At 40.6% G+C, this 21690-nt stretch overlaps 1 protein-coding gene across 1 annotated transcript; it reads right to left on the bottom strand.

Moving 5' to 3' along the window:
* Positions 1 to 10641: 10641 nt before the first annotated feature.
* On the bottom strand, positions 10642 to 20703 carry shox (shox homeobox; the record flags this gene model as incomplete). The annotated part of the gene is made up of 6 exons (XM_080753645.1): positions 10642 to 10731; positions 11118 to 11330; positions 13980 to 14068; positions 14949 to 15006; positions 18575 to 18783; positions 20457 to 20703. The coding sequence occupies 6 exons, from the start codon at positions 20701 to 20703 to the stop codon at positions 10642 to 10644; spliced, it is 906 nt and encodes a 301-aa protein (XP_080609771.1).
* Between the last annotated feature and the right edge of the window lie 987 nt (positions 20704 to 21690).

Raw genomic sequence — 21690 nt, 5'->3', positions numbered from 1 at the left:
ACCCTCTGTCTGATTGCCCTGAATCTGTGAGGCTCCTTCTTCTAAAATCCCCTCCCAGCCACCCTGCAGAGGAGGGGGGGGGGGTCCTGTTTGCCCCCCTGTGGCGCATGTCTATGGAGACCAGAAGTATGGGAGAGGTTCATTGTTTGATGTACACACGCACAGCGACGCAGTTTGATGTTATTATGTGTTCGCAAAGATCAGATGCATTGAGGCAAGGCTCGTAACGCGAGCCGAAGGAGAGGAGAGGAATATAGCCTAATTGAGATGAGATGAGAACAAGACGTAAAACATTAATCGTGGACTATGGAAATCGACATATTTTATTAAGCTATCTTATTTCTATTAGTTATGTTAATAATGGTCATAGCCTGGGTCAATGTTGGCCCAATCATATTTAGAGACACCAAAAACAAATAAAATATCTTAACTATGGAAGAGTTCCTTTTCATTTCCTTGCTTTGTATGAAAACTGGTGTTTAACCTACTATTATCTATAGTGTGAAATGGCTTCTTTGCCAGTGGGTGTAGTAGGTTATTTAATAAAATATCAAATCATGGAGCTTGAGATACACATTGGAATGGAGGGGCTCAAATGTGGATTATGGATCTCTGACTTACTATCAGAACCATCACATCTTGACCGTATCTGTATGGGTAACACTTGTCTTTTTTGTTGATTGACTCTCATGCTCTGACATCACTGCATGATGTCAGGGTAACCAAATCCCTTTATGCCCATATATTGAGATCCCTGTGATGCCAGGGGAACCAAATCCCTTTTATGCCCATATATGAAGATATCTGTGAATATCTATGGGTGGGTACCAGGGGTCTCCATATATGGGTAACTGGTATACATCACTGACCAGATGGCCAAGACATGGCGCAAACGTCGCCCTTATGGCGAGGTTGCTTTTTGCTCTGAGGTGTCTTACTAGTTTATCTAGTATGAAAACCTGCAGATCATGTGCGCCTGTCCGTCCGTGTGTGCGTACGTCACGCCTCATGTCACACACTATATATGGCCAAGATCCCTGATGTCCCATGGCCGAGGAGCCCGAAAAATTCCCGTTGTACGGCCCTGCCATGCCCGAGGAACCAGAGAATTTAAAAAAAAAAAAAAATAACTTAAAAAAAAAAAAAAAATTTTTGACCCCAAAAAATGTAGTAGGCATGATAGCAATCGCGAAATTGCATGTTTAACCCCCATAGCAACCCCATCTTTCAAACATGGCAGCCATCTTTGTTTACATTTTAGGAAAACATAATGGCTGCTAGCCTGCTATCTCATGAATGCCTGAACGGATTTCCATTCGGATTTTTTTGTTTGAAAGCTGTGAGCAATGTGGACACACTTGGTGCATTATCTAGGCATGGGTGTGCATGATCCGTGCACTATGAATTACATGGAAGTCTATGTCTAGATATGGCATATGAGAGTACGAAGGTATTGTTAAATGGCAGCAAATGAGTTAAGCCCATATCTGGGAATGCCAATATATGGACATATAATGTAAGTCTCATGATAACCAGTGTGGTTGTCGCGACGCAAGTCACACTTGCAAATGAATTACGTCCATGTACCTTTTATGCCCATATATGGAGATCCCTGATGTCATTAATATTAAACACATTCTGTGCCATAGCCTGAGTTTCCCGAGTTTTCTGGACTGGAAGCGGATACGGAAATGGATTTCTGGTAGGCGGTACATAACCAATTATCGCTGTCCTGATCCTGTTTTCATTTTCTTACTGTGTAAACACAGCTATAGCTAACAGGAGAACCGTAGCTCGGATTTGCAAGCAGATTTATTTGTTAGAAAGCTGCGATCGGCGTGCACACACGTGGTGCATGATCCGTGCACGATCGTGAAAGACGAGAGAGGCAGATAATGTGTTAAGCCTATATCTGGGAATGCCCATATATGGACATATTGTGTCAGTCTCTGTTGTTTCAGCGCGACCTGGTCGTTTCTCACCCTTAGGGCGTCTTACTGGTTGTAGCCAGTCTGTGACATCCGTCATCTATGACGTCAGTCTCCGTACGTATATCTATGATCTATGACTCAAAGTTACCAGGTTTCAGCCTGATCCAAGTTCCATTGACTTCCATTATAAAATTCAAGTTAAATATTTTAAAAAGTATAAAACAAACTAGTGGAAGTGATTCTGTGGCCTACTAATAGTGTGTACAAGACATTTGGTGCTTTTCGATCCAGGAGTTTGTGAGAATAGCTCTGGACAGACAGACAGACAGACAGACAGACAAGCAGACAGACAAGGCAGACAGACAGACAGACAGACAGACAGACAGACAGACAGACAGACAGGCAGGCAGGCAGGCAGACAGACAGACAGACAGACCCTCTTCTAGATGGCAGTGACTCTTTTAGAGCCACGCCACAACATTGGTGCAATGCAGGGTGCAAATTGTTACCTAGATCCCTCTACATTCCCTGACTTGGGAAATAATCAGGATAGGTTTGATGTCAAACAAATACAACAGAGCAAATACTTGTGTTGAAAGGAGGAAATCATCCCCTTGACCTCTGCTCCACCTTGGTCCAGATTAGCATAAACCAATCTGTGTGATTTAGCATAATATTATGCAACTAATAGCCTATTATATATAAATGTCAAAAGTTATTGCTACAGTAGATTTAGTGCAACAATGTTTAAATCTATTCTTTACCATGAGCAACACATTTTGTTGAATCCTTTTTCCTTTTAATGCATGATAAATGTCATTAAAATGTCGCCACAGACCACCTGCTTTTTAGCCTAGGCAGGGAAATGTATGGTCTGGGATGCGGAATGTGAAATTGAGACTCTCTGGTCATCTGAACAAACTTGAGCACTGGAGCAAGCAGCCTTGGAATTTGCTCTGATGGTCTGTTGGGATGGTTGCTAATGCTTATGTTTACTGTTGACATCTGTTTTGATTCCTCCACTTAATCATATTTGCCTGCCCATTTAGCTTCACTATTTGTGTAAAATAACATCAACTATCTACAGTAAGCTGCCAAAGCGTTTAGTGTTTACTGGCCAACTGATGTTGACTAGTTGTATGGCCAGATGGAGTCTCGGGCTGTGGCCATATAGTACAGCCTGCACTGGAAGTAAGCTGCTGTTTTCTGGGGATTGTTGATGCCATTAATGTATAATGATTATTTTCAAATTTTTTGAAGTTTGAAAGTTGTGTGATTAAAATAGCTTTGAAATGTATTCCAGTAAAGGCTGACATTTTAATAAATGTTCTGAGTCAAGACTTCAGTGGAAGACATTATTATGACATGATTATGACATTGAATTGCTGTTTGACACAGTGCCTTAAATGCATTCAAATGTTAAGCAGTAACAATATGCATTTACTGTTTGATTCATATAGAAAGCAAAGCATGCATTATTGCACTGACTAAATTCAGACAATATTTATGTAACATAGTTTAGTGCTCTGAAGAAAATGGAAATAAGTGCTCTACTGATGGGCCAATTTGATTTAGTGTTATTTTTGTAACTGCAACAGAAAATCTCTCCAAAACAAAGGGATTACAACCCAGACCCAGAAATTAAACCATGTCCCTGAATCTATAAATATACACGTCAATAAATATACAAGTCAATAAATAAACGTAATAAGTACTTACAACATGATCTGTGAGATTGTTTAGGTCAGTGAATGTTTCATTTGTTGTTCATAGAACAAATGAAGTCAGCACTGTTTATTGTTTACACTCATTAGTAATATTGGATTAATTAATTAACAGCGTGGTTGTTGTCTATACTATTTGCCAGGGGTCTTCAAGAGGGGGTCCGGGACCCCTAGGGGGTCCTCAGAGTTACTAGGGGGTCCTCCAAATTTTGTTGTGATAGAAACTTTTTTTTTCTTTTTTTATATTAACCACTTGAAACCTAACATCCATATTATGAGAACTTTAGCCAAAAATAGCAGATCTACAAGCTCACAACGCCTCGCGCTGCGAGGAGTCGTGAGCTTGTAGATCGGCTATTTACGGCAAAGAGGTTTGGTGTAGAGGGGAAAAAGAGCAGACTAAGTGCAGAGTGAAAGGTCAAGTTTATTAAGTATTGACGGTTCAAGTGGTTAAATATCTGAAAACACAAATTGACATGAATGCAAAATACACTGATGATTACACGATGAAACTATATGAAATTTATGAAAAGGTTGTGTTTAATCTCTCTCTCAACTACGGGGGCCTTGGCCTGAAAACGTTGAAGACCCCTGCTATCTGCTGTATACTCTTCCATCAGCGGCAGAAGGGCAGGAGAACGCAGCAAAAGATCCAGTCAGAAATACTCCCCACTGGATGGAGCTGCAGCCCAGAGGTCTCTTCCAACCAGAGCCAAACAGAACACAGTGCAAACCCAAAGAAAACATTCACATCCAAACAGAACTCAAACTTGCCCGACAAGCATTAGATAACTGCACGTCATTCATCATCCCTTTTTGCATTAGCTGTGTAATTACTGCTGTTATTGTTTCAGTCAAATATATCTAATCAATGTATATATGTATGCAATAAATACACGGGATGGAAGTTGATAAAAGGGAGCCAAGAATGTGAAGTCTCATCTCCTAGCCAAGCAGTGATATCATAACGCTATATCACTTTCTTAAAATCACATTTTATACTTGCCAGAACATATGGCTTGCATATATAGTAACCTTGGCTAAAGGGAGTAGTCTAGTATTAAGTTTCAATATTTATAGACGGGCCTGATAGCAGATAGTAATGGTCTCATATATGGGACATTGTGAGTGGGCAAATAATTGATAATTTATTTGTAAAACTAGAAAAGTCGAAGCTGAATACTTGAACTGCAAATAAAAAAACAATGTGGTCAATGTGAGCTTATGCCCCGTATCCCATTAAATGTATATGCACTCCCAAAAATGTGTAAATACTTGATACCCCATGTGCTTGCTGCAAAAAAATACAAAATGTTGATCTAGTCTTATAATGTTAGTTTTAATATACTTTTGCACTGTTGTTGACTCCAGCTACATTTATGAGCATTAGCCAACAAAGCAAACCAAAGTCTAACCCAAACAAACTGTGTTGAAAGGCGGGCTTTGATCTATGGTCGGCTATAGTGACTTCAGCACTTCAACTCGATTGTTTTCAGCTGAGGTTTCGCTGGGTGGCTTTGCTTCAAGCTAATACTGACACCACTGGAAGGGGATTTGCTTGGTGTTACTTCACAACCAACTTATCCTAATATGAAACAAAAGGTCACTTTCAGTGTAGTAGAATGCATTGTGATACAGGCTACAAAAGCAGTGGTTCTCAACTTCTTTGTGCCCAAGGAAGTAAAAACTCTCAAGGCACAACCAAAAGAAAATAGCAAATCTACAATCTCACAATGTGTCACGATGCATTGTGAGCTTGATATTCTAAAATATTGATATTCTAAGAAATTCTCCTTTAATTACATGCTCAGAAGAGGAACACCAGGTTGAACAAAGTTAAAATATATAAATATATTTTAGGCTATAGAATTTGCCTCTACCGGTATGTTGGGAAATGAGTGCACGTGTGATAACGTAAATTAATTAAAAGAAAATTCATAACTTTTTGTAGAGTACGGTGCGGTTGACACAAGATCCAAGCACATCTGGATTTGTCTCGGGGCACACCACTGTGCCTCGGCACGCCGCTTGGGAGCCTATAGTCAGTCATCCCTAGTTGCTCAGCTCAAGTCTTTACAGACCCAGCAACATGGTGATAAGATAATAAATGGTTTATACTCTGTAGTATATGGCGATGTCAATGGTTGAATATTTCCAGCTATGACAATATATTGCGAGCACTGATATTCACTATCTTAATTCTCTGACCTAACTTAGGTCTTGTTTTTTTCACACTGTGTAATGCATTCCTGAGCTTTACAATGGGTCTACGACAGCTCACATTCCCTCTGATCATAGTTGTGTGTGACATTCAAATAGGATTATGAGAATGAAATGTGGTGTAAAAAAAAAGAGAGAAATGTTCACGTGACCCCAGAGCACTTGACTTAATAGGCCTGGTGCGCTGTAGCACTGTGGCTGAAACTCTATAATGTTCATCTTTCTTTTCGGACCAATTGGGTTTGAATAGACACTCGTCAAAGCCGGAAGCGCCACAGTGGATTCGAAACCCCAGACTACGAAACATTCATCTTTTAGTGTAGTATTTGCTCCACACAGCTTTCTACTGTTTAGTGAATGTGATATCAAAATATTGTAAATGTGGGAGAATCATAGCACATCACCAATTATATTGAAGTAAAACTAACTGAGTAAAATGTGTAAAATGTGTTTTGTCGCCAATGTTGCTTCTGAAAACAACTCATACAGTAGGCTACTATATATATACTGTGCATAAGAAAATGAATGCAAATGCTCATTAACAATAAAATGATTCAAGACCAGACATATTGTACACTAAATACTTTACACAGCCACGTTTCACCCCACCACCACCACACACACACACACACACACACACACACACACACACACACACACTCACTATGTTCTTATTATTATATTATTCAGTATCTGTTATAGCCAACATAAATAGCTTTATGTGCTTGAACATGTTGACAAAAGCAGCCATGGCTCATTGGAGGTTGATGGATGGCTGTGTGTGCCTGGCTAATTATTAGTACACATAAAAGGATGCTGTTATTTCCAGACCTGGCCCAGCGGGCCCCAGCCCAAAAGGGGTCATTGGGTAAATACGCGGAGCCATCAGTCTGCGACTATATCACTCAATCTTGATGTATGAGCACAGAGGTACAAATTAAACGCGCAACGACCTTCTAGGGGGTACTAGGCTCAACAGGACGCCATTTGAGCTAATTCCTGCATGGGGTTCAGACAATAGGGCACTATACCACATGCTGTAATTACTTTGTGTACACACATCTGGATCTAAGTTCCCAAAGGAAGCTAATACACTTGAAAAAGAGGCCTGCCATTATGAACGTGCAAAATTTAGTACGTGCGGGTAAAACAAGGGGACGGGGTGTGTGAGTATGTTTGCGTGCGTGTTGGGTGGGGGGTGGGTTGTTAATAATTTCAGATGCAGATGTATACACAGAAACATACGCTAGCTATTGACCTTCTTGTATCATCTGTTCAAAGTTAATCATTGCCATTGAAACAGGGAGAAAGATTGCTCCTTGGGAAGAAGGAAAAAAATGGTGAGCTCAACGAGGATTAGATGTCCTATATATCCCTCAAATCTCTTGCTTGCCTACTATTTTCCTACTTTCCTTTAGGCTTCCCAACTCCGGTTACAGCCATCTTGCTGCTATTTGACAAAGTTACAGTCCCACTTTCCATACCAATACTATCTCTGTCATTTTAACTAACAGAGAGAGAGTTAGAGTTAGAGAGAGACAGACATAGTCAGAGAGAGGGGGGGCATAGAGAAAGAGAGGGGGAGACAGAGCGAGAGAAAGAGAGACATATAGCGAGAGGGAGGCACAGAGAGGGAGAGGGAGATAGAGTAGATGTAATGTTGGGCTCCGGATTTGGGGCCAGTGCAGAAGAGCGGGTGCATCTGGATTTCATAGCAGCTCAATTTTCTCTGTTGGTGTGCGGCTCAGATTGGATGTGATGAGCTGGGCGAACTGACACGGAGTCTGTGAGAATGTCAGACCTAGACCTATATTGATATTGATTCACAGGTTCACTGCGAGACAGCTGCTGTGCATCAGAAACAACATGGCATGATACACATGAAGCGCGCAAAATGTGCATCAGGTCATGCAGTATATGTGTTGTGCACCCAGGACATGAAGGCGGTGACTCTAGCCTACTTACTGGCCTCGCTGTCTTGTAAATGTTGATAGTGCTCATATTCCACTATCAATTACAATTTGTGATTTTAGAATTTTGCTTTTGCGTTCTATTTTTTTTAGTTAGACTATAGACAAAGAGGCGTTTGCAAAATTCTGGTTATTCCAACAGCAGCCATGCGTCCCTGTGCAGCCTTTGTCCATAGCAATTCATGTTTTGCTGTGACACAAAAGCTCTAAAAATATATATATTTTAAAACTCAAGTACAAATATTTATAACTTTATTGATAGTTTACTTGTACAAGATGTACATTCATATTTAGTGAATCAAAAGGGAAAAACATAAACTGTATGATGATTCATGTTTAGGCATGCTTGCATATGAAATGCTAATAATTGATGATGGGTATTGGGTACAACAAATTCCATGGAGTATTGTTTAATTCAACCATCCCTGAAATGTTTGTAAACTCGGACACGCTACATTTTAGGCAAACAAAGCACTACAGCCACACCTCCCAATTCAAATTTCACACTTAAAAAAAAAGAAACCGAAACAAAGAAACAAACATACAAAAATAAATGCAAAGCCATGTAAAAAATGTACACTTGTAGTTCAACTATTTAATCTTTCATAAACTTTGAGACAAAATAATAAATTAAAAACACCCATATGTTTAATTTAAAATGGAGAGACATAGATAAACAATTCTAGATGGAGGTCTCGTAACAGAGAAAAAGATTGGTTGTACATTGTTAGAGGTAGACCTCGCTAGGATCTACTGTGTGTATGGTCACTCTGACCGCAGCGTTTTAACAGTTCCCCAAAAATAACCGTAGTATGGCAATAACAATTTTAAAACATTCCAAATGTTATCGATATTTTTAACTCTATGGATTATTTGGAAAACAAACCATGAAATGGCATATGTAACAAGAGTTAACAGCTTTGTTTGCTTTACAGTACGGATTTGTTGATTTTTGCAATGAACCTTTGCAAAGATCTTACATGGATTTTCACATTATGTTTTCTTTTCTTTTTTTCCCACACAGATGTTAAAGGACAACTTTAGTTTTTTACAACAAGGGTTCATATTTTAGATTGTAATTAGAGAATATAAAAGATGAGTGTTAAAATTATTCTATTGTTTTAGAGATTCTTATTTCAGTGGTTGGGGGCATGCGTACAAGTGGCTAAATATGTCATTTTACACAGAATAAGCTCATTCCCAAGATACAACGCAAACTTTCATGGTTGGATGTGACTTATGGGGGCTAGAAGTGTTACTGTAAATAGCAGTAAAGAAACTGCTGGCTTATTGTGTCTAAAAAGACATATTTAGCCACTTGTACGCGTGCCCCCATGCGTACGCATGCCCCACATTTTAGCACGGTAAACGTGATAAAACAATAGAACGAAGCAAATGAAAACATTTTAACCCTCACTTTGTCTTTTCTGTAATTACAATCTAAAATATGAACCCTTGTTGTAAAAAAACAAAGTTGTCCTTTAATCAAGTTAATTTGGGGGGTATATTTTTATTTCTTTATTTTTTAGATCCCAAGCTGTTAATTTCTGCAATTTAAAATAAATGTGCTTGCGTCTACCTCAACAAGTTATAATTATACCGGATGTATATAAAACTGTACTGAATACATAAGAGTTCATTTGGGATATGGCACATGGTTTTGGATGTGTTTATTCAACTTAACATAATAATATACACTGCCTTAGAAAAACCGGTGTGTTTGGCAAAGTAATTCAACACTCCAACGATATCAGTGCTTAAAAAAAAAGACTGAAAATCATTGGGTCTCTTTATCATTGAGGATTAACTGCTAGCTGTTTTACTTTTTTCTTCCTATTTACAGTATTGCACTTAAACTGCACACCATTGCATTTCAGTTTAACTGATGCTTCTTCATATTTTCAGAAATACAAAACAAAACAAAAAAATGCAGTTATACCCTTTATCCATGATAATGTCCTTTTTTTTTTTGATAACATGATATCAAATCCCCCACCCCTCCCCTCATTTAGTAAAGTAGTCTGCTTGTAGTGCCATTTGTAAACACCCACATACAAGACCTGAAGTGCAAAGGCTATCTTCACTTCTTTACCCAGGATACAGCACAATAAACAGAAATCAATCAGGAAAGAGAGAGAGAGCGCAATGTGAGGACTCGGGAGAATGCAAAACGTGGTCTCTCTGACACATGCCCGGCGACACAGAATAAAATGTCTCTTCCCTCCTCGGAAAAAAGAAGAAAGGATTTGTTGCTTTTGTTATAACACAAGTCCATAGCATACGGACATCAAACCCATAATGGAGGCCAGTGACTTTTCACTTTATGGATGAGGAAGGGTTATAGTTGGCATGTTTGCATGGCAGTGTTAAAAAACAGTTGTGGAGCATAAAGATATGGGGACAGAGGCCAGCCCCATAAAGGTCTGTTAACCTCCATTGGTACTCATGCACTTGGCAGCAGCAGGGAACACACAGTGGTTGGAGAGACAAATATGGCCTTTTTTTCTGCAATTTTCTTTTTTGTGGGGGTGGGGGGGGGGGCATGTGGAGGGAGGTGGTGGTGGGGATGGGGTCATAAAAGTGAGAGCCATTCCAATGTCTCGAAGGTATGTGGTTCTGTATCCCCCCCCACCCCCAGCCCCTCAGCTCATGCTCAAGCCACTGCAAATGTCAACATGGCGGTGCCGCGGCATCAGTGAAGCTCTAGTTTTGACCCTGCTGCTGCCCTGCTGCTGCCTGCCACTTTGCTTTGTAAGAGCGCGCCTTCCCGTCTGAACAGCCGGTCCGGCGCGGCCCTCAGACAGACATCCACATGTGTTTGTACGGTCCTGGGGTTGTGATCTGTGCCTGGAGTGGACTGAGCCATTGGCCCCGTAGAAGTCCTGCCTGTTGGGCGAAAAGTAAAAGGTGATTTCATTGGTATTTAATTACCGTTCTCTAAAAGTGGTTTGTTTTGGCAGCTGGTTTTGTGACAATTTTCTCGCTCCCTCCTTCTTTCTTTCATTTTTTCTCTTTTCTTTCCTCCTTCCTCCACTGTTTCTCCCCCCTTTCTCTCTCACACACATTCTCTCTCTCCCCCCTCTCTCTGTGTGTCTGCGTTTCTCCCTTTCATTCTCGCTCAGTGTTTTTTTTTTGTTTAGTTTAGTTTTAGCTGTGAGTGTCAAGGCCCTTTCACAGGCTCAGTCTCGTGTGAGAGGCGATTATGGGCATCAGGCGAGCGGAGGGGCAGCCCGGTGGGGTCAGAGTCCCAGAGCCTCGGTATGTTTCCTTGCCTTGAGTCGCAGGTCGGCGATGCTCGAGTTCTTGCTGTTGCTCTTGGCAGCCGCTGCCACCGCCGCCGCCGCCGAGGCCGAGTCGGCCAGCGACGCGATTGGTAGTCCGAAGGGAGGGGGCGGGAACATCAGGTAGGGGGCGTGAGCGGCCAGGTGAGGGTGCAGGTGGGGGTGGGAGTGAGCCACGCCCTCCAACTGGAGCTGCGCTTGGACCTGTGGGACAGCCAGAGCACAAAGCCAGGGGTTAGTTATTCCCACCAGTCCCCTCAGGCCATGTGTGTGTGAAGAGAGTCAAGGATTTAGGTTTCACAGTCTGACACTATTAAATTTCCCCGTCAAAGTTTTTACCCCCTCAGAGCCATTGCTTACGGTGTGTTTTCTAAGAAAATAGTTAAGGGCTGCGCCCTGAGCTTTAGCCCCTTTTTCATGTCAGCTATTCTAAAAGTTAATGAATCATACATTGGTCTCAGACACCATATCCAATTTAATAGTCGAGAATCAAAGTCTTTCTAGGATCCAGCACAGATTTGTTTAATCCACAGTGAGAACTCCATTATACCCTTGGAAATATGCACTGCCTCTAATAATGTATTCGATTGCATAAATAAACAACTTTGCACTGAAAAGATATTCAACATTATTTGGAGTTATAAATATTTATCCAGACATATTCCTAAGCATAGGGAAGAAGGAGTCATAAGGAGTATAGAATATCAGTTTCACATTCTTGGCATTTATTTTATGAGAAGTAGGTGAAAATTAGGCATCCTCTTACTTCATAGAGGGAACTGAGCTGCCTCATGCCATTTCTCATGTGTTTCAAACACCGCAGGAAGCAGTAGGAAAACTACACTGTTTCGTGATTTCTCATCCAACCCAAATAACGTTTAATTTCATGCAAAGTAGGCTATAGTCACAGTCTTAACTTGGCTAGCCATTTCGACCAATTTTTCACTTAACGTGATTTCAAAATGCCTTAAAACACTGAAAATGACTAAAATTAAAGTTGTTTAAGTCAAAGGGAAAATTAATATAAACCACAAACTGTGCCTTTCATGAGGCACGCTACTCATATTTGCTCAGCATTGCAATAACACGAATCCCAAACACAAACTGCTGCACACGGGGTGCCCCTCGGCATATTTGATTTGCCTGCAGGTTTCAAACTGAAATAGCAACTTAAATTCTACAAAGCTACGGATGCACGCTCTTCATAATGTCTAAATAAAAACACAGAATGACTCGCCAAAAAAACCATCGACTCGCTCATGAAACCTAATTTGTAAAGCAATTCTGCCTGGAGCTGTTCCATCTCTGAAATTGGAAGGGACGTGACAGAAACTGATCAGTCCCCAACAGGTGGTGAACATTTGCCTGTGCGTGTGTGTGCGCGTGTGCGTGTGCGTGTGCGTGTGTGCGTGTGTGTGTGTGTGTGTGAGCCCGCATGTGTGCGCCCGTGTGTGCACGGGCACATTGCACCACGCATGTCCAGGCAAGTGCGTACTTGTGTAACTGTCTGTGGACCATGCATGCATTCGTACATATCTGTCCCATGCACATACTATGTGGCCTCTAACCTATCTTAGTGTGTCTTGACTGGCCTTTTCCATTCCTCGGGTGCATTGTGATATCTTTGGTGTGAAGTGCCAGGGCTGTATAGAGGCCTACAGTGCGTGCGCTGCCACGGTGCTTGTCTCAGCCTTGTATATAGTTGAACCTCTCTCTCTCTCTCTCAGTATGCAGGCCTCGTGCCTCCACCCCTGCCAGCGCAGCTCAACGCCAATATCCATCAGAACCCCCTCCATTCCCTCCTTTCATCATCTCTTTTATGTGCTCGCGCCTGCCGCTTAATTAGGCCGGGGCTTTTTCACAGGGGCGAGGCAGACAACGCAAGAGCCCAGGATGCAAAAGACACACCGAGATATCCAGAGTGTACATTCGACTATGAGAGTGTAAAGACGGAGCAGTAACACTCACTTTTTTCCTTTTCTTTTTTTTTTTACAGTGCAGTTATAGCAGCAGATCAAATGTCCGTCCACCTCTCCTCTCCCTTCACACCTCACCGACCCCCTCAACACAACCGGGAGGTGAAAAAACTCAAGTGAGCTGAGGTTGAGTTCTTCCTTCCACCCATCTGATACACACACGTACAAGTACGTGTCTGACATGATTTATTACATCTGATACCAAACTTTTTTTTCTCCCAATCGATTATATTAATATAGTGCCAAATCACAATAAGTTGCCTCAAGAAGACACTTTACAAGGCCATAGACTTACAGAAAGTATGGTCGTGACCTGCTCTATATGTAAGACTAGAGAGTTAAACTAAGACTGTACTTTGATTTGATTTTTATAATTAAAGTATGTGTTTCCAATTTCCACCATTCACATTCTCACACTCACACACACACACACGCACACGCACGCACACACGCACACACACACACACACACACACACACACACACACACACACACACACTCACGTGCACGTGCACACACAGGCACGCATGCACGCACGCACACACACACACACACACACCCCAAATTGTTCTCAAAACAGAAGTTTCATCTGCCTTTTTTTCCTCCCAGATTTCTGAGCGATCTCCTCCCTATACTCTCCCAGAATGCTGAGCAGTCATATTTTTGCTAAGAAGGCGCAACACTGCCTACATTGATACTGTTCAATTATAGGCTTACGCAGTTAACAGATTTGTGTCTTAACAGCCACAGACATTATGTGGTTTCAAGTTATTCTCAAAAAACGGCCGTTCTCAAAATGGTCCACCAATTACAGATAACACTTCTCGGCGGAGCCTTGTTAGCTCCCGTGTATTTGGATGTGAGAAGTGAGGCCTACCTGTTGGAAGGGCATCCGTAGGGCTCCCATATTGACATAGGGAGCTACTCGGCACGCGTCAAGGTGACTGGCAGTGCCCAGAATAACACCTGGTGAGAAGGGAGAGATGTCTGTCAGACAGCCAGACAGTTGTTGTACCGTGAGATCAGGAAGGCAGCATGGGTCACAGATTTCCACTTGCAGTTTAAAATGCTACCAAGAATTGCTGCTAACATATCGTTGTTGTCGGGTGGAAACCTTGTATGTCCAAAACCGTTTGTTTTGCATTTTACCAATTATTATTACTTTATTATTTAAAAAATGATTTAAAAGAGTAGTTCACCCCCAAAATGACTTTTTTTCTATATTGATTACTCATGCCATGGAGACTTGAGTACAATCATATTATTTTGTATTTTTTGCATTCCTAAGACAATAATGTGATTATAGTAAATTTACCCCCATTGATTCCGGATGGGGACCCAAATGTATGGCCGGGGAACCAAATGCATGGCCCTGAATGGGGAAACCATCAGTGTCAATTTACTATAAGCAAATAAATGCGACAAATACAAAAATAAATAAAAAAATACATGAATATGAGTCTCCATGGCGTGAGTAATCAATAAAGAAGTCATTTTGGGGGTAAACTACTCCTTTAAACTAGAGAAAATAACTTACCGACAAGCACACAACGCCTCGCGGTGCGAGGCGTTGTGTGCTTGTAGATCTGCTATTTTCACTAGTATTGTGCGAAGGTCTTGTATGGTGAAGCAGGGCTTTACAAATTAGAATCTTGGAGATACGAGGTTTCTGCCCGACAGTGACGATATAATACTAGAGGCACGCCATTGTTACAAACTTGTGTAAATTAAAATTCAGCACACACTGAGCTATAGGAAGAAAGAAAAAGAATAAAGAAAACAAACTAAAAGGATAAATCAAGTAAAAGATATGGCCTTTCAATGGGTTGAACAAAATGGAATTTACCTTTGTGCATCTGGTTTTCTTGTTTTCGACATTTTGCTCTTCTGTTCTGAAACCAAACCTGTAATTGAAATATAACCTATTAAGCCCCAGAAATCCAATATACCAAATAATTAAAGAAAATAAACTATCTTTATTCATCATTCCTATCCTACATAGGCATATATCTGATTAAAATAATAATATTAATATTATAATTGATATTCAGCAGGCCTATATGCTAATTTATAATATAGCTATAAAAAGACCAGTCTGCAACCCATGGCCTTCAGCTACAAAATTATATCCAAGTTAATCAAATAGTTTGGGGGCGTAAAAAAAAGAGGGGGAAAAAATCTATAGGCTATGGAGGTTGAAAATGCTCCATTAACCATCGACCAATTTGCTCCCTAGCTTAGAGCAGCGGCTGTAGGCTACACCTTATTGTTAATCATCATCAACATAATTTGCCTCCTTGAATCCCATTATCTCCTCTCCCCCTCCGACCCTGTAATGATTATCATTTACAGTTGCAGAATTAGCGACTGCGCGGACCACAAAAGGGCGCACACTAATTACTCAAGGTGCCGGAGCCATTTTAACTTACAAGAAACATCGCTGAACAAGCACGTGTCGATGGGACAGCAATAATACGCGTGTCGATAAAGTAGGCAATACGCTATCGACGTACTGCCATGTTTAAAGTGTGTAGCTTTGCTGTTTATAGCGCATTCATTATTTTTGACAAAATTGTGGCAATAGTAGCCTAGTAGACTATTACTTATAATGGTGTACCTATATATAATGTATAAATAATAATAATAACACAAATATATATTATTATTAGAAATGACCATGGGTAAAAATATTGTCTTAAATTAACATGAATGTATAGGATAGGCCTAGCCTAATGGGCAGCGGTTTGTAATTCAATCTATCAGAAACAGCACAATAACAGAGACTGCGGTAGAAGAAGAAGAAGAAGAAGAAGAAGAAGAAGAAGAAAAAAAGGTGTTTATAAAAACCAGAGGCGTTTTTTCTATTGACACAGGAACAAAAAACATTCTGACTAATATCAGACAGCTCGGGATCAATTCCAATTACGTGCCAGTATGTTAAGCAAAGTGAACTACACTGGTTCAGACAGTTATTTCTTCATTAAGGACCACTCAATGATGCGCTTCACAAATACCCTAATCTAATTTCCTTTTGATTTTTATTAGAGACAGTGAATAATGACATTTAATTTAGCTCTGCACCAGAAACCGAAAGATATTAGTCGTAATAGAATTACTGCCCGCTCCTCACCAAGCTCTCATAACTTTCAATTAGATTCCTGACAGCTGCCTGCATGCGCGGAGTGCAGAGCTTCTGTTCTGTGACAAGACGCGCACTGTGCACTGCACCTTCCATCAGCAACATGCTATGTGCTAAATTCACTTTCAATAGATTTGTGGTTAAATGTTAAAATGTTTGCTATGGAGTGTTTATTTTTATTTTTACGGAAAAAATAAATAAATAATAAGAACTATACTTTATTATGCTTCCTTATTTAATGATGTGTTCAATGGCGTGGATTGGAGAACATTTTGGGGTTCCTTAAATCAGTGGTTCCCAAACGTTTTAGCTCAAGACCCAAAAGAGAGCTTAGATGTTTGCCCGGGACCCAAACTATAGTGAAAATAGCAGATCTACAAGCAACGTACAGCGTTGTGAGCTTGTAGATCTTAAACGTTTATTTTCTAATTTATGGACTTTCTTAGATTTCTTCGTGAAATTACTGGATAAGAAAATCATTGAATTCGTTTTTAAAATTCGTGAAAAAAATGTGTTGTTTTAAAGATTGGAAATAATAATAATTAAAAAAAAAAAAAAAAAAAACGTAAGAAACCAAAAACAAAGGCACCCATAAAAACGTGTCTGCGACCCACAAATGGGTCCCGGCCCACTGTTTTGGGAACCAGTGCCTTAAATGTCCCACACTGTAAAAAGCGAGTGAATTAGGCTAAATCAAGCGTTGCCCCAAATGGTCGGTCGTCTCCAAAGCGATGTTATTCGCCCAACAAGATAGCTTAACAGCAGCAGAGTCGCGATAGAATTGAGTTATTTCTAATCAGTTTTTATGGGAACCGTACATCAAGCCAATGGCAGATATTGCAAAGAAAATGAGCAGTGAAACGAGGTGAGTGACATAAAAAGCGTGTCCCCCGAAGCAGCCGTTCAATCTCTTCATTAATTTTAATGACCTGGTAAGATTTTCCAAGGCACATAACACAAGCAATTCGTGCAGCCATTGAGGTAGGCCTACAGGCTCACCATTCGACGTATAGGCTGTGACTGTTTGAAGATCGATTCTGAATTAAATCAGAAGACTGCGCAGTCATAAAGAAAAATAATGCAAGACCGTTTTGCACTATAACATTGAAGGGGGAAAAAAGAATAGCCTACTTGTTGGCCTAGGCCTACTAAATGAGATTATAGGCTATTATTAAACTTTTAGCCTAAAAGATCGTGGACGTTAACTGTTTAATCTGGGGTGTAGCCTACTAATGTTCGTCTAAAGTATTAATCCCGCCATGCATGAAGAGGGGTTTGTTTTATCGTTCACTCAAACATAAACAGCAGCGAAATGTTGCATGATTGGTTTAGTAGTCTACAGTACAGTGTTGGCTTATTATGCATGTTTCGTCTTGCTTACAAAATAATATATTTTTTAAGCCTACGAGTAGGCCCATTCCTCTTTTGGCCATAATAAATCCGCCAACAAGACACTATAGAATACATTAATTTCATGTAATTAGAAGCTGCTGAACACGTTGGAGCCTATATTCCAAAACAACCACAAACTCCAACACATTATAGCCAAAATGCAATAATATAATTGACAAATTGCCCATGAAGTATTAGCTATTTACATAATATTTTCACCAAATGTTTTTATTGCAAAGGTTACAGTCATATTTATAAATGGGCCGCAGTGGATGTTTGCTAACCTACACATTGCGCGAATGGCCCCAATCAAGTTTGATGTCTAATATTGTGTTCGTTCTATCTTCATTCCCATGGAGCTGTCAGTGTCAAGCAGGGCTGTTTCAGAATGACTAGTCGAGACGCCGTCTCCATAAACCTTTGTATATCCACTCATTTGTCACAGGACACTTCTGTTTCCAAAACCCTCATTCCGTTTCGTCAGTTATGTTGGGAGAGTTGGGAGAGGCCTAATGTTTGATTTAGAGCTGTGGTTCTCAAAATGGGGTCCGGGGACCCCCACGGGTCCTTGACGCAAGTTGACGGGGTTCCAGGGGGGTCCCCCAGCAGTTTAACGACTTATATAACGGCTATCTCTAATCTCACAATGCCTCACATGACGATGCCTTGGTGAGCTTGTAGATTAACTATTTTCAAAAATAAAAAAGAACAAAATAAAAATAAAACAAAATAATTTTGAAACGTTTTAACAACACAACAACCCACTTGTGGGTCTCTGGCACAAAATCAGATAGGGGTCCAGCGGCCACAAAAAAAACATTTCGGGATCGTTGACATGCATGGGAAAAGTTGTGCGCGCCACTGCGTTAAGATCAGCCATCATCATCATCATCATCATCATCATCATCATCATGGTCCATCATCCATCCATCCATCCTTACCTGCACTCGTGCCTCCGACAGGCCCAGCCTCTGGCTCAGCTCCTCCCGCATGAAGGCATCGGGGTAGTGGGTCTCGTCGAAGAGCCTCTCCAGCTCGTTGAGCTGCTCCAGCGTAAAGTTTGTCCTGCTCCGCCGCTGTTTCAGTTTGCTCTGTGCGTCCTCGTCCTCCGACTTCACGTCCTCTTTCTTCTCCTTGCACTCATATATCCCTGTTAAACGATCCGTGTAATTTAAACATAAATAAATACGGTTTGGACATCTTATCGTGCTACACACACACTCCTGAAGCTGTCACTCACTCACTCGCGCACGCACACACACACACACACACACACACACACACACACACACACACACACACACACACACACACACACACACACACACACACACACACACACACACACACACACACACACACACACACACACGAATGCAGCCTACACGTCACGGGCCTTAATAGTAGGCCGATGTTGACTATAATCTGACAGCAATATACGAGTTTGTTTTAAGAGATAACTTAGGCCTGTATGCCTGCATTTTACCTCCATAATTAACAGTTTTTGCAGTCCCATTAAAGTAAGGTAGGCCCTGCCTGAATGCAATCAGCTAACACAAGCACAATGGATTTAAGATTATCATAGTATATAAAGATTGGACTACATCGAGATTAATTGAATCAAAATAGTAGCATTTGTAAATAATGTATTATATACCCTGCATAACAAAAGTGGCAAACCTTGTTATTTTTCTTTTAATTAATCCTTAAAATGTGTAGCTATATTTCACACACACATATACACGCTATATAATATTTGTTATATTATGGTTTTATTGGCGTTGGTGGTAATAATAGTAGCAACTTATGTGTAGGCCTCTAATGTTTAGACCTACATGTTATTACTGTTTGAAACTTATTGCACATATATACTCACACAATATTTCTCAGTCTAAACACAGCACCTTAACCTAGCTATAGAATAGGCCTATTTTCCTTTGCTGGAGAAAGTCCCGTATAGGCCTATTTTCTATTTCAATTTCAAAGTATAGGTATTGTTTTTAACATGTTTTACACCTGTACACCTGTGTGACAATAACGTAGGCCTACTGTACGTGATGTAGCCTACTGTATTTGTATGAATTGAGAAAAAAGGGACCCCAATACAAGCCCAAAAGCTTTCTTGTGGTCTTTATCCTTTTAGTTGACCTTGTTTCACTAAACTGTCCTGTCCTGTACCCTTATCAACTTCTAATAAAGTATTCAACCAATCAATCAAGGAAAGCTGACATATTGTGCACCTGCTGTAATAATTACACTGACCAATACTGAAGAAAGTAAAACAAAGGTATTTACATACCCTATTCAAGTGAATGACGACTAAATAATAGGCCTACTCGAAAGCAATTTATAAACAATTAGGCTGTTTAACGTTAGCCTAATAGAAGAGTAAAACAAATTCTTGTTCTATAGGATTAATAATAAAGTTGACTGCAGGAATTAACAGCTGTTGTAAGACGATGTTTTCTACAACATTGGGTATGATGTGAGGCTGTAGCCTATAGCTAAAATAGTTCCATTAATAGGACCATTGACATGCCTTAGCCGTGTTAGATGGTAGCCATATAGCTTTACCTGCATGTAAGGAATAAAACAAGCACTATATCCGTTAAATCTAAATGCTGTATTGTCTGTATATGCCTAAATAAAGTAAAAACGTGTGCTCTTATACAATCCAACTACTTTCCACGGATTTTTCGCTACTCGCAAATGTTGAGATCGGTTGCTCCGAGTCCACATAACAACACTGCACACACTTCAGTTCAGACATTTTTCCCGGCACAAAATGGGGGATATAGTATAGCAGCACACAACAAAACTTACCTTCCGACGCCCTCGAAACATTAAAGTCCTTGAGTTTTTCCTTTTCCAGCTCAACGTGCTCCTTGAACAGATGCACCGGACAGTGGCTGCCCTCCGTTATGTCCTGCAGGCTGCTCTCCGAGTTGCCCAGCTCCCTCGCCCGCGCCAAGCCGCTCTCCAAAACTTCCCTGTACGTGATGCTCTCCTTGCTGCTCTCCTTGGCTTTCTGATCGAAAGACTTCGAGACGAACGCCGTAAGTTCTTCCATGGTCGGTTCAGCGGAGTCCAGATTAAGAAACACCGGGAATCCACCGTTGAATTAAAAAGCAGCGATGCCTTTTTGGTCTGGGCGTCTATAACTGCTTCTCGCTCTCTCGGTGCGTTCGTTTGGTTGCTAGCAGCGATCATATGGAACGGGGTGGAGTGGGAGAAGAGGTGAGATCACTACTCCTGCTGTTATGACTGTGTATTTGAGAGCACACTATTTATACACGACCACTTCCCTGCAGCCCAGCCCCCCATCCTCTGTGTCTTGAGCAATTACCGCACGACTCGACTTTTCAGAATTCAACTTTCAGCAGCTTTTTTCCCCCCAGAAATCAATGATGTGATGGAGGCGGTTTAATTGAATTATGGGGTCATTAAAAATGCCCAGGGTGCCTTATAGCCTTACTCCTGCGAGCAAAAAGAAGTAGGCTATATTTAATTAATTCGGCGATAATTTCATTTACGTGATTATGAGATGGATAGCCTACAAATGCAGTTTTTTTTTCTGGAACTGCCCCCTCTTGTTGCTGTTTGTTGAGTTGACAAATATAATTGAAAACCAACACGAAAGAACTCAGGTTACCTATTGATAACTTATTGTGCCATTTGTATTTATTTATTAAAGACATATTTTAACCAAACATGTTTTGAATTAGAAATGATTGACGTTATGTTGCAATGTTAATTGGCGTTTGATTGACAATTAAATTGGTTAATTAGCCCATTTTGAAACTTGTTGATAAATTAGGCCTGGGTTCAGCTATTTTATGTTTAAAATGACTATTTGGACTGTAACATTTTACGTAATTTATTTTACGTAAAATATTGTTACTTCAATTAAGCGTCCGGTTTAGCCTGTTCTGGCGCTAAATAGCGCATAATTGTATATGACCTGATAATTGAATAGGCCTAACGAATGTCTTAAAAAATTGTGCATGCATATTTGGTGGGAAAAAGAAGAAGAATAGAAAAAGAAAATATATTTGGT

The sequence above is a fragment of the Nannobrachium achirus genome, assembly GCF_963921795.1.
Source record: "Nannobrachium achirus genome assembly, chromosome: 22".
NCBI lineage: Eukaryota > Metazoa > Chordata > Actinopteri > Myctophiformes > Myctophidae > Nannobrachium > Nannobrachium achirus.
This window is presented reverse-complemented; position numbering and strand designations above follow the sequence as displayed.